The 13,153-nt window shown below is 36.7% G+C and overlaps 1 protein-coding gene across 8 annotated transcripts in view; it reads left to right on the top strand.

The window, feature by feature from the left end:
• Positions 1–13,153, top strand: part of MARCHF7 (membrane associated ring-CH-type finger 7) — a 47,615-nt gene that overhangs the window by 4,285 nt on the left and 30,177 nt on the right. For 7 of the 8 annotated variants that reach the window (XR_008961257.1, XM_057318098.1, XM_026492730.4 and 4 more), the window contains one exon: positions 11,925–12,089. The exons of the other annotated variant lie outside the window; for it this stretch is intronic. Coding sequence is in view for 6 of the 7 variants with exons in the window: in XM_057318098.1 (XP_057174081.1) it covers positions 11,937–12,089 (153 nt within the window). In the remaining variant the exon portion in view is untranslated. The remainder of the gene's footprint in view (positions 1–11,924; positions 12,090–13,153) is intronic. 8 annotated transcript variants of the gene reach the window in all.

The raw sequence follows: 13,153 nt of genomic DNA on the forward strand, positions 1-13,153 counted from the left end.
GAGACTGTTGATTGGTACCTGGCAGTTTATTACTGTCTCTAGCATATGTTTGAAATTTTTTATAGTAAATTTATTAAGGTATATTCGGGTATTTGAAACATTTTGTGAGTGATTTTAACCTTAGCTTCTACTTAATATTTACTAGAATAGTAAATATTGTTTAATTATTGTATTGTTTAATGTTTTAATATTGTATTATTGTTTAATAACGTCTTTTGTGGTATGTAGATACTGAAGAGGGTAGACCAGTAGTACTGCAATTTAGGTAATTATTCTTAGAAATTCTTTATAGATTTTATTAGAAGTTATTTAAAAAATGTCTTTTTATTTGCAAATGGCTGTTTCCCTTAATTATAAAAAGAAGACCAAGTACATTAAAGAAAGTTTGGAAAACTGAAAGCAGAAAACAAAACCCAACTGGAGGAAAATGTTAATAATGCTTATTTTTCCCAATATTTGTGCATATACTTATATAGGAAGATATTTTTTTTAGATAGTAATTATTCTCCTGTAATAAATGTGAATGACTTTAAAAAGTCTTTTTACTGTGTGTTGAGGACAATTTTTTAAAAAGATTTTATCTATTTATTTTAGAGAGGGAAGGAGGGGGAGAGGGCAGGGGCGGAGTGGGGGTGGGGAGTGGAGGAAGAGGGACTAGCCAACTCCGTGCTTAGTGCAGAGCCTGATGTGGGCTTCAATCCCAGCACCCTGAGGTCATGACCCAAGCTGAAGTCAAGAGTTGAATGCTCAGTTTTTAAGTGTTTTCTGATACTGCCTGAAGCTTTTCAGTTCACTTTTTCATAGTGCCCCAAATTCTACTCATTAGGCATAATCAGTGGAGAGGGAGCCCTTCGGATGACCATATAGAAAGTACAGCGAAATCAGAAAGCATGCAGGTATCATATGTGGGGAGAAGTAAATAGATCAGTGTAAGTTATTGAAAAACTGTTATCACTTCAGCTTGCTGTCCTGTGTTTTCAAAACTATTTCCAACATGCTTCTAGACCTCTTCTGTGTACTTCAGACTATTCATTTCTTTAAAACTCATGCTTTTTTGTCTTCTGTTCTGCGAACTCCCTGCCAAAAAAGAAAAAAAAAATGTTTGGTTTTCTTCAGTATCCTGAATAATTCCTTCCCACCCCCATAGAATTCTTTTCTACTTGGTGTATTGAATCTGCTTGCTTTTTAATTTTTTTTTAAGATTTTATTTATTTGTCAGAGAGAGCCGGAGCAGGGGTGAGAGGCAGAGGGAGAAGCAGGCTCTCCACTGAGCAGGGAGCCCGATGTGGGACTCCATCCCAGGACCCGGGGATCATGACCTGAGCCAAAGGCAGACACTTAACTGACTGAGCCACCTGGGAGTCCCAAATCTGCTTTCCATCTGTTTACTTTTGGACCCTCATTAATTTGCCTCAGAGCCAGTATGTTTCTTCCTAATAACTTTTCCTTAATTGGGGACAGCTTGGGATTTTTTTGTTTGTTTTTAGCAGTTGGTATTTCAAAATCTTTAGTAGTAGTTTCTGAGCCTATAGCCTGTAGCATTATATTGTTCCCCATTATTCCACAAAAGTAGTAAAATTAATTACTAACTTTGAGTATTGTAAGAAATGCAGGAAGATGTATATGAATCTATTATTAAGGTTAGGCAAAACTAGATAAATAATTGTTTCATCTGAAAGCTCTCTTTGTCAGGAATATAATTATATTCCTGGGGTCCTAAGGGGGAAAAATAATATATAAATTACTAGTGGTAAAAGACTTCAGAAGCATTGCCTTGTTTTTTTTGTTTTTAATAATATTTGTTATATTAGTCACCATACAGTACATCCCCACTTCTTGATGCAATGTTCCATGATTCATTACTTGCATATAACTACCCAGTGCACCATGCAATACGTGCCCTCCTTAATACCCATCACCGGCCTATCCCAGTCCCCCACCCCCCTCCCCTCTGAAGCCCTCAGTTTGTTTCCCAGAGTCCACAGTCTCTCATGGTTCATTCCCCCTTCTGTTTACCTCCCCTTCATTCTTCCCTTCCTTCTCCTACCAATCTTCCTATTTCTTATGTTCCATAAATGAGTTCTTGTTAAAGTACAAACTCCTGAGTGAAGGACATGGGATTGCCTTTACAAACGGGTCTGATTTTGTGTATTCGTTCCCTTCAGAGACCTTTCTGTTCCTCTCTCCCCTTCCATACCTTCAATTTCACTCTGACCCTCAGATTATTTTCTATTTTCAAGTTCTTCAACATGCTATAGCATTTTTATGCCTTATTCCTCTTTTTCTGTTTTTATTCTTCAAAGGTCAACTCAGATGTTACCTCCTCTGAAGTCTTTCCCATCTGGAACTTTTGGCTATTCCCAGTCAGTGCTCCCATGGCATTTTCAGGTTTTGTTGTTTTTAAATAAAATTTTCAGTGTGGTGTGAGTATCTAATCTAGAAATTGGTGTAATTGCTAATTCTCTTTGGTGATTACTCTAGTTGGGCTTCCTGACTCTGATCCTTTTGTCAGTTTTGAAAAAATTTCAGCCAATATCTCTTCAGTTTTTTTTCTCTGCCCTGGTCCTTTCCTTCTGTAAATCCAGCTAAATGTACAGTAGACTTCTTACTCCTCTTTCAATGTCTCTTAAATCCTCCCTTCTATATTTATTGTCATCTGTTTTTCCATGCTTCATTCTGGATAATTTTTTTTTAGCCTATTTCCCCTAGTTATTCACTTTTGCTTACTTTATTGTTAAATGCATCAGTTTTCCACTTTGCTAACATTGGGGCCATATTCATCTAGTCTGACTCTTTTATCTTCTGGCAGAGGGTTGTTATTTTTTTTTCATTATATTTTTGTGTGTCTTGTAATTTTTGGTTAAATGTCAAACATTGTAAATAAAAAAAAAAAAAAAGAAAGTAGAGACTGAGATAAATAATATTTAAGCCTAGATATGGACATACTCCACTTCCGTAGGATTGTTAGTGTGATGGGTTGAATTGGTTTAGTCTGTAGTTGAGCCAGGCTTGAACTTTATTATCACTTTATTTACCTTCAGAGTATTACATGGTGCTTAGTGTGAGGCCTGGGGTACTGGAGGATTTCTTTTAGTATTCTTTCACTCGCCTCAACTTCCTGCAGGCCCTGCACATCTGTACCATAAAGAGGTCTCTCTCTCTCTCTCTCTCTCAGACTGTTGTAACTCTCTCAGCAGTCGGCTGCCTTTGTTTCTTATTTGAAGCAAAGCTTATGTAAAATGGGGTGTTCTTAGTTCTGTATATCTTTCTCTAGTCTTAGGTAGGCTCTTTGAGCCTGGTCCTCAGAGGTGGGTCTGTCTCAAAATTTCTGTTCTTTTCCCTGCCTCCTAGAGTCCAGAGTGCATGCAGACCCCTACCATCCCCCTGCCCCCCCTGCACCCCAAAAGCAATTGATCTCTGCCTTGTATTGATGGAAGATCTTGGGCAAGCAGGTTTCATAGCCCTTCTGCAGTGGCCACAGACCTCTGCCTTGTATTGGTGTAGAGTCTGTGCTGGAAGTGGGTTTCATACCCCCTTTCCTAGCTACAGGTAATCCCACCTTGTACTTCTGGAGGATGTGGAGCATGGATGACCTTCTTCAGGATCTCTTTTCTTAAGCATAGGCAGGCCCTACATGGTCATACTACAGAGAATGAGACTTTCAGCTCTCCTGTTTGTCCTCATTCTTTCTTATGAGCTCTCAATGGAAGCCTTTGGAAAAGACTCACCTTGTGCCAAGGCTCCCAGAGTTTCTAAACTGTCTCACACTAGCAAATATTTACCTTTAGTATTTAAGAATTTGATAAATTTTGGTTGTTCCTTACCAGCCTTTTTGTGGCCACCTTTGTTTTATTTCTTCTTGTGGAGGGGCTTACCGTTCTTTGTTGTTCAACTTACCTGTTGCCTTGAAGCCTCAGCTCTGGTGGACTCAAGAAAAGTGATTTAATAGATTATCTGGCTCACTCTTGCTATGTTAGGAGTTGGAGTGATGTTCTCTTATATTTTTCTGTGCATTAAGTGGAGAGGGAATATTTAAGCCCAATTTTGTTTTATTTGGCTTGAAAGTATTCAAGCAGAGAAAAGTTGGGAGACTAGTAAAATCAGTATCCACATAACCATGTCTTATGCATGTCCTGGGCTTTGACTTCTTCCGCAGGACTGGTAAAATGAAAATTTAAACTTCCCGGAAATTACAGATGCTCCCAGGGCAGAAGTGGCTTTTGTATTTTTATATCTCTTGGAATCCCATTTTCTCTTCATTACTGACCTAGTAATTCCTTACTGTCTTGTGAAACCTTCATTGCTTTTAAGAGGATGCTCTTTATATTTTAATCTAATAACATTTTTCATTGTTTTGAGGATGGATTGCTTTGAGTAATCTGCTGTCAAGAACTTCAGATTCTCTTCAATAGCATTTTGTATATCTCTGCTATTATACTTGCATCACAGTTATTTATGTATTTATTCCACTCCCTCTATCCCTGAAATATGAGTTTCAGGAGATAGGTTTTGTTACTATATTTCTAGAATTTAGCACCCAACCTGGTATATTGAAAGTACTCAATAACTTTTAAAAGTTTTGTGTTTTGTTTTGTTTTGTTTTGTTTTCTTGGTGATAATTGGAAATTAGGTGGAAACTATAGGTAAGAGTTCTGGATGCTGGGCCAAGGAATTTTTAGACTTCCTTTCTGGTAAGGTACTAGAAAAAAAAGTTTGATTGGAAATGGCACCATTATTAGTAGAATGAAATACAAAAAGATGAAAATGTGAGTTCACTTTAGATAGAGCCTAGCATGGTATTATTAGAGATTAACTTTGTTGGTTTACCTAGAGTAGCCCTGGTATCCAAGTTAAATCTTGCTAAAAACATTGTAAAATTCAATTTTAATTTGTTTGTATTCCAGTATAAGTTGTGAGACACTTTTTCAGTTGCATTTAACATGTGATTATGAGATCTGGATAATTTGCAGATAAAATCAGGCACAGAATTACAGAATTTTACATGTCAGGTGATGATACAGAATTCCTTAAGGCTTTTTATCTGAACTGAGAGAAGGTTTAAGGCAAGATTATTTCCACAGAATAGATTTGAATTGGGTTGTTTATAGGTAGAACAGGTTTTTTGTTGTTGTTATTTTGTTTTTTTGTCTAAAGATCTTTTATAATGTTCAGCAGGTCACTGGAAAACATGAACTTGTTTTAAAGTGCTCTTCAGAGAGTTTCTTAGGAAGCCCAGCAGAATGAAATTACCTTTGGGGGGGGGGGGGCGGGGAGCCAGTTTTCCTAGTAGCTAACAAGTCACTGGTTTACAAGATGAACAGACTACATAAATTGTAGAGTTGGTATGAATATCTATTTTCCATTCCTGTTGCTTATGTCAGTCATTATTAAAATGCCTCAAGGTGAGGAGGGTATACTTAACAGGGTAAAATCACAACCAGTTAGGTAAACTGGCCGTTAAATACCTGCTCCAGAGAATCTTCACCCAAGCAACCTCATTTCCAAAGCTGAAAAGTTCACTAAAAGTCTCAAATATTGATCAAAAGATTTTTGTCACTCAGTTTCTTCTTTCCACGTTCAAACCAAGTCTGGAGAATGGAAAATCAGCTCCTTGGAGCTGTCAGTGCCTCAGCTTACTCAGTTAGATTGTTGATAAGGAACATGAACACATAATTCAGGTGGACCCGTGATGCCCAGGACTTGCATGAGGCTTAAACAGAGTACAAATTAAATGTGTTGTGGAAATTTCATAGCAATCATGAATGCTGTATACAACTTGAGTGGGAAGACATGGCAGATAGTCACATATCCCTTCTCCTTAAGCTTGTGCTCCACTGTCCTATCTCACTTATAAAAGACAAGTTCAGGGGTGCCTACATAGCTCAGTTGGTTAAGCGTCCGACTCTTGGTTTTGGCTCGTAAGTTGGGCTCGCGCTGAGCGTGGAGGCTGCTTAAGATTCTCCCCCCCCCCCAAAAAAAAACCCCGCAAATTCAAGAATGAAATTATCAAGAATTTCAAGATGTCGGGAGCAGAGCTTTCAATGAAGCTCAGGGTCCTGTACTTTGTATATGTCACACACCTATGAAGCCACCCCTGGTGGTAGTGTTTATCTGATTACCAAACAGCTGTCTGACTCAGGAATCAAATCTAAAGAAATTAGATTTAAAGGCATACAATGTTAGAAAAACTAGGAGACCATTATACTGACCATTGAGGAAAGATTGTACTTAGGAACTTTTTTGTGCTGTACTCTTTAAGTCTTGGTTAAAAGTATTAAGCTTCAAATACCTTTTTCTGATAGTTTGTTCTTGCTTACACTTTTTCTTTTTTAGCGCTTACAACAGTTTAAGTAACATGGTTATTTGTGTAGTTTGTTCTCTACCTGTTCATAGTCACTATCTCAATATTTACATTCAACGTTGTCCTCTTACCTCATCATCTTGTTCAGTATTAATGTGCCTACCACACACTGAACATCTAGGCTTGAAAAGATGCCTCCATAGTACTCTGTAAGTGGTCTGGTAGCAGTCTTTCAAGGACTGCACATTTTATTTTTTTCTACTTTTTTTGTGCTTTTGACCTACAACTTATGCAACCAAATTATGTAAGTTTTCTGGTAACACCTACATTGTCAGAATTCAATCAGTTTATGTAGAGGAGTTGCCAAAAATAGTTTCATAGAGTATAAATTCTGTATCTCAGAGGACTCTGCCTCTTTGCCTTCTCCCAAGAGATTTGTTTTGCACAGATTTCCTACTAGGTTAGTTTCATTTTGCAAGTAAGTCTGCAAGTAAGAATTGAGTATAAATACAAAGTAAACTATAAGGTATGATTAAGAAGCATACTTGTTATAGAACCATCTGTAGGCCTTTATCTCTTAAAAAAACATTTTGTCTTTTTGTTAATATCCTTATCACAAATACAGTCCCTTGTTTGTATTTTTACAGTCCTTTGTTTAGTATTTTTATAGCCATCTTAATGAAATGATAAGCCTGCTACTTGTTAAATCATTTATGGGTTTTTGCATGTCAGTATTTTACCATTGATATTCTTATTACTAATGTGTACCTTCTTTGAATGTCCAATTCCTAATTATTTCTTTTTAATAAAATTTTGTATGGATGTAATGTAAATGGTTTATAAAAAGTTGAAGGTAGGGGCACCTGGATGGCTTGTAGTTTAGGCGGACGAGTCTTGATTTTGGCTCAGGTCATTATCTCAGGTCTTGGGATAGAGCCCTGCATCTTGCTCTGTGCTCATCGGGGAGTCTACTTTGGGATTCTCTCCCTCTGCCCCTGACCCCACTTGCTTGCTCTCTTTCTCTAAAATAAATAAATCAGTCTTAAAAAAAAAAAAAAAAAAGCTACAAGGTAGAAAATACTGATGTTAGGCAGCCATAAGCTTTATCATCCAAACCAGGCCATTTTTAAGAGACAACCCAAGGACTGTTTATTATTGTCCTGGGATAATGAGCACAAATTAGGACTTTTCTGGAGATATTAGACAAAGCAGGAAGTATGATCATCTTATTTTAAAAAGGAAAAGAGGAGTACTTTGCCCCACCCTTTATTCCCAGTCTCATTCCAAAGGCATTGACCCTCAACTTTTTAGCTGTTCTGCAATTTACCTTCCAATTTCTAAAGAATGTTTATACTGTTTTGTGATTTTTCATATGTATTTTCTTTATTCACCCTTGTCTTCACTTCCCCAATCACCTCCATCCCACAGCATGTTTGTAGCAAAATTGTTGATTCAGTACCTTACGTTTACATTATTATATCTAGAAAATATTCACCCAAGTTTCACACAAACACCCCCTTTCTTGAACAATAACTGTTTTCCTAACGGAGTGAATTTAATTCCCATTTGTTCTTTGTACTTAGCAATTTTTCTTCCCCAGTTGTATCATGGTCTCTGCCATATATGCCGAAATAGTTTCCATATGCGCACAACCCCCCCCAGAACTTTGCTTTCATTATCTGCAGTCTTGCTGTGGTCTGGATCCTATGTTTCCTACATACCTTTGGAACTATTTCCTGGGTTCTATGTCTGGACTTCCTTTCTTCACTGTTACTTGGTTTCCGTGTCTGTTTCTTTCTTTACACTCTCATTTTCATAGGGCATACTCTTCATCAATCTTCCTTTGATATTTGTCTTGGTTTTTGATCTCTTTGAAAGATCTTGCATGTCTGAAAATGTGTCCTATTCTCCACCTCACATTTAATTGCCTGGTTGGAATTCAAGGCTAAACATTTTTCTCAATACTACAGGCATTGCTTCATTGTTTTAAGAGTTTTTAAAGTTGTAATTAAGAAGCCAGTACAGGATCTCCTCTTCATTTTTGGTGTTCTGAAATTTCAAGATGATAAATTGTGCTTAGTGTTGTCTTTTTTTCTTTGATCCTGCTGGATACTCTAGAGCCCCTTCAGTGTGGAGATTTGTATCCTTCAGTTCTGGAAAGGTTATTTTATTTCTTTGGTAGTTTTCTTTCCATTTTGTTTTTTCTCTCTTTATTAACCATGGCTAATGTAGGATGATGATTCTCCTGCTTTAAAGTTGTATTTTCTGTTTCTCAGAGGTTTCCTCAATTTATTCCCAATAGTTATGTTGAATTTATTTCATTGTATCAGTTTTTAAAAAGTGTATCCGGATCATTTTTAATGTCTGCAAGCTCTTTTTTTATACTACAGTTTTTTTAAGCACCATGTTATTTTATGAATGGATGTCTTTTGATTTCTTTGAGAGTAGTAGTTAGCTATTTTCCCCAAATTTTCTTTAAGTTCCTTTTTTTTTTTTTTAAATCCTGGTCTGTCTTTCATAGCAGAGGATTTCATTGCATACTTAGTAATCCTTAAAGTGTATCTGTTTGAAGGAAACACTTAAAAAAACTGATTTGAAAACTGCTGTGGGGTAAGGATGTTCATGTGGCAAACTACCTTGGTAATTGGGAGCAGTCCAAATGCCGGTGTCCAGAAATCTTATCTCTGGTGTTTTGGTGATCCAAGAGTAAAGTCCCCTAATTTTATGGCAACGTTGTAGAAATAGGACTGGGAAAAAGTTCTCAGGTCTCAACATTGAGCATACAGATTTTATTTTTTACACTTACCCTGCAGATTTGATTGTATACTTGGGTGGGATGGATTGTCTCTGAAATCCTTATTCTTTTTTTTTTTTTTTTTTTAAGATTTTATTTATTTATTTGACAGAGACAGACAGCGAGAGAGGGAACACAGGCAGGGGGAGTGGGAGAGGAAGCAGCAGGCTCCCAGAGAAGGAGCCTGATGCGGGGCTCGATCCCAGAACGCTGGGATCACGCCCTGAGCCGAAGGCAGACGCTTAATGACTGTGCCACCCAGGCGCCCCTGAAATCCTTATTCTTGAGAGAATAAATACTTTTGGAAGAATGAAGCTAGGGGAAGAATTTGGGGTTTTACTGCTCCAACTATGGATTTGATTTCAACTCACTTTTAACCCCATGCATCTTCTCTTTTTATGGTATCTTCAGGTCATGGTTCTTTTTCGTGTGCTAAGGCCAAATTCTTTGCTTCTAGTTTCTACCTCTTTCCAAGGGCCTAGGATGTAGTTTTATCTTCTCTGCTTAATTATTGTGCCTTTACTCCTCCGGATTTTCCAAATATACATTGAAATCTCTTGCCTTCTGTGGCCCCCTTTGGATTCATTTACTGTCATCTTATCAGGGTTTTGGAAAGAGGCAAAATAGATGCATTAGGATAATCTCATGTTTTAACTGGAAGTTCAAAACTGACCTTTTGATAAGCTTTCTTTGATTTAATCGTATCTCTGTGCCTTTTACTGTGGTTTGTCATTAGTTGGATAATTTTAGTGCAATAATTTTAATTGACAGTGAGTTTGTGTTACATCTTTTTCATGTTGTTGTATATCTCCTGCTGCAATGTAGACCATATGTTTTGGTGTTTTTTCCTCTCTTCATTCTCTTTTCTATTGTTGCCTGATAATCATGTTTTTAAAGTAAATATTATCAACAAAGGAAATTCTTTTGTAGTAACTTTTAAGGTAGAAAGTTGTGATTAATCCAAAATTGGAAAGTTAATGAGGTTACATGCCAAAAATAGATTAGGTGTTTTTACCTTAAATCTTTAAATTTTAATTTTTTTAACCTTTTCCTTTTCCTTTTGGGGGGGCAGGGATGGAGAGTGGGGGTGGGAGGGACAGAGGGAGAGGGGGAGAGAGAGAATCTCAAGCAGGCTCCATGCCCAGTGCAGGGCCTGATGCAGGGCTCCATCTCAATCTTGAGATCATGACCTGAGCTGAAATCGAGTCGGATGCCTAACTGACTGAGCATCCCAGGTGCCCCTAAATTTGAATGTTTTAATAAAGCAAATATACCTTACCCAAGTGACATCTCAGATAAGGGAAGTGCATCTGTTTGTAGTTGCTTTAATGTCAATCTACTACCAGAACAAGAAGGGAATTTTTGACCTTGAAAGTAGGTAGGGAAAAGTTGAAGAGATTATTGTGATTTAAAGTTTTTTTGCTTTATTAAAGTAATGTCTTTATAGCAGCACTATTTGTAATAGCCTAAAATTGGAAACAGTTCAGTGTCCATCTACAGTACAGTGGGTAAATAAATGTATGTGTATTGATACAGTGAAATACTGTATAAACCAATTAGAGTGAACTTACCACAGCTATGTACTACAATACAATGTAATCTCACAAATACAATGTTGAGCAAATAAAACCAGACGTAAAAGAGTACATGTTACGTCATTCCATTCATATGCATACAGGTGTCCACCTCTGTCCAAAAGTAGAGCATTTATTTATATGAAACCTTTTATAAGCTGAAATGGTGTAAAGTGAAGGAGCAATTACCATTAGTTTATATGGGAAAACTTCTGAGTGTTCCCAGACCCAAAAAATAACCTCAGACTTTTCTGATACCATACACCATATCTTGCTAATGGATACACAATATACATCACGATAAAGCACAGAAGCTCCTAGACAGAGTTTAAAGGTATGGCAGCTTGATGCTGAGATGACGAGTGTAGTTCCCAGGGAAGGAGGTTGGTATTGTCACTTGCTACTCAGGGCACACACTGCCTCTATAATGCTGCAAAACAAATGCTGAATGCTGTTTTTTCACCTTTTGTTGCCTTTTTATAAAAGCAAAAATCCTCTTTGGATTTCTTTTTGTTAGCGAAAGCAGGTAATATATATAGGTCTTTAATAAAGGTGATGTGGCATAATGTGGACTTTTGAACAGTGGGAGATAACCTGTTTAGTTAAAAGATCACACATAGCTATTGCGACTCTTCGTGTAGACTGAGGAATGTTTAGTAAAGGAAACTTAGAAATTATTTCACTTTTGAGAAAGGGAGATAGGAAAACAAATTATAGCATAAGGTAGTGTGTCTTAAAAGTATGTACAGAGTAGAAGCACACAAAGAAAAATGGTTGGTTTCATACCATAACTAAGAATTGAATGGGGAATGTACAGAGTTTCCAGGTATGTACAAAGTCCTGTGAAAGCATATTGTGATAAGGGGGGTGCAAATAGTACAATATAGCTAAGGCTCGTGGTATGAGTATTAAACACTACTAATAGATAAGAGTAGCAAGACAGTCAAGAACAAATTTGTTTTGGATTCTGTAGAGACAAAATTGAGTAAGGAAAAGAGCCCAGGCGTTGGAAACAACCTCAGTTCCTCATCCCCCTTAATGAGTTTGCTGCATTTTATTGGCAGTAGGAAGCCTTTGATGGACTTCAGACTTCTGCCTTAGAGAAGAGGGGTTGTGATAGTCTCATAATTCACCATGTCTGATATAGTTAATTTGCATGGTTAATTCTTGATTTGAGCTGATGATTAAGGAGGATTAAGAATCGAAGGTTTGCGTGTTTTCCCGAAGGCAATTAATCAAAATTTGCATTTCACAGGAAACCTCAAGAATGGAGTCTAAACCTTCAAGAATTCCGAGAAGAATTTCTGTTCAACCCCCCAGCTCTTTAAGTGCTAGGATGATGTCTGGTAGCAGAGGAAATAGTGTAAATGATACCTATCACTCAAGAGACTCTTCATTTAGACTGGATTCTGAATATCAGGTAACATCTTAATTTGGAGTATATGTACACAGTTTCTTTCAAAATCCCTGGGGCCACATGGTTTTTAGATTTTAGAAAAGTAGTGAGTGTAGTTAATAAGATGCTCAGATGGATCTGAGCCATCTTGTAATAAAACACATTAATATATCTGCAGGAAAATGAATGACTATTCACCCGAAGTAGAAAAACTCAATGCTTTCAATTTTTGTGGACCTCAAAATTATGAAGAAGGCATTGTAGTCTTATGTAAAATCTCATTACACTGTATTTCAAAGACTTGGAAACCTATTTACTTAAAAATTAAAAACACGAGTATCAATTTAAGTATAATTTTGATGAAACTAGTCAATGTGGATGACTTGGTCAAAGGATCAAAAATTGCGTCCTTTCTTCGTACGTATTCATCTGACTTTTCTCTGCATGTACACAAGGCAGTGGTGGAATGATTGTTAAATGTTTTTCTTTAGTATGGCTTCTAAATATTTTGCTTTTAGTGGTGCACGGTTATTGACAGATTGTCTTTTGTGAATATGTATTACTAACAGTCTTTTAGACAGATTTTGGGGCTTTATTTTCATGGTTAGTATAATGAGTTTGCAGATTCATAATCTGTATAAGCTACTCTGTGTAGTTAATTTTCCTTTGGATTGACAGCATTTAGGGTTTTGAAATGGCTTATTAGTGTTATAAACATAATGTAGTTTAAAACAGTATAAATCTCAGAAGGCATGATTTCTAGGTTTAGTGCAACTCATATTCATCTTTCAAATTTCAGGTTATTGGATTATTGGCTGAATGGCTAATTAGATCATATGTGATGTGTACAAGTCTGATGTTAGGTAACTTGAATCCAAGAGAATCCTTTAGTGAACATTTCCATTAAAGTATTTATGAATGTATATATCCTGTGATATACTACATAACAAGGTCTCATTTTAAAATATTTCTACACAGTATTAAGCATTTTATAAAATATTCAGAGAAAGACTAAAGTAAAAATATTCTCTAAAATGCATATATTACATACTTCCTCACTTTCCATGAACTATTTTCTGAGTCTCATT

The sequence above is a fragment of the Ursus arctos genome, unplaced genomic scaffold (assembly GCF_023065955.2).
Source record: "Ursus arctos isolate Adak ecotype North America unplaced genomic scaffold, UrsArc2.0 scaffold_1, whole genome shotgun sequence".
NCBI classification, from domain to species: domain Eukaryota; kingdom Metazoa; phylum Chordata; class Mammalia; order Carnivora; family Ursidae; genus Ursus; species Ursus arctos.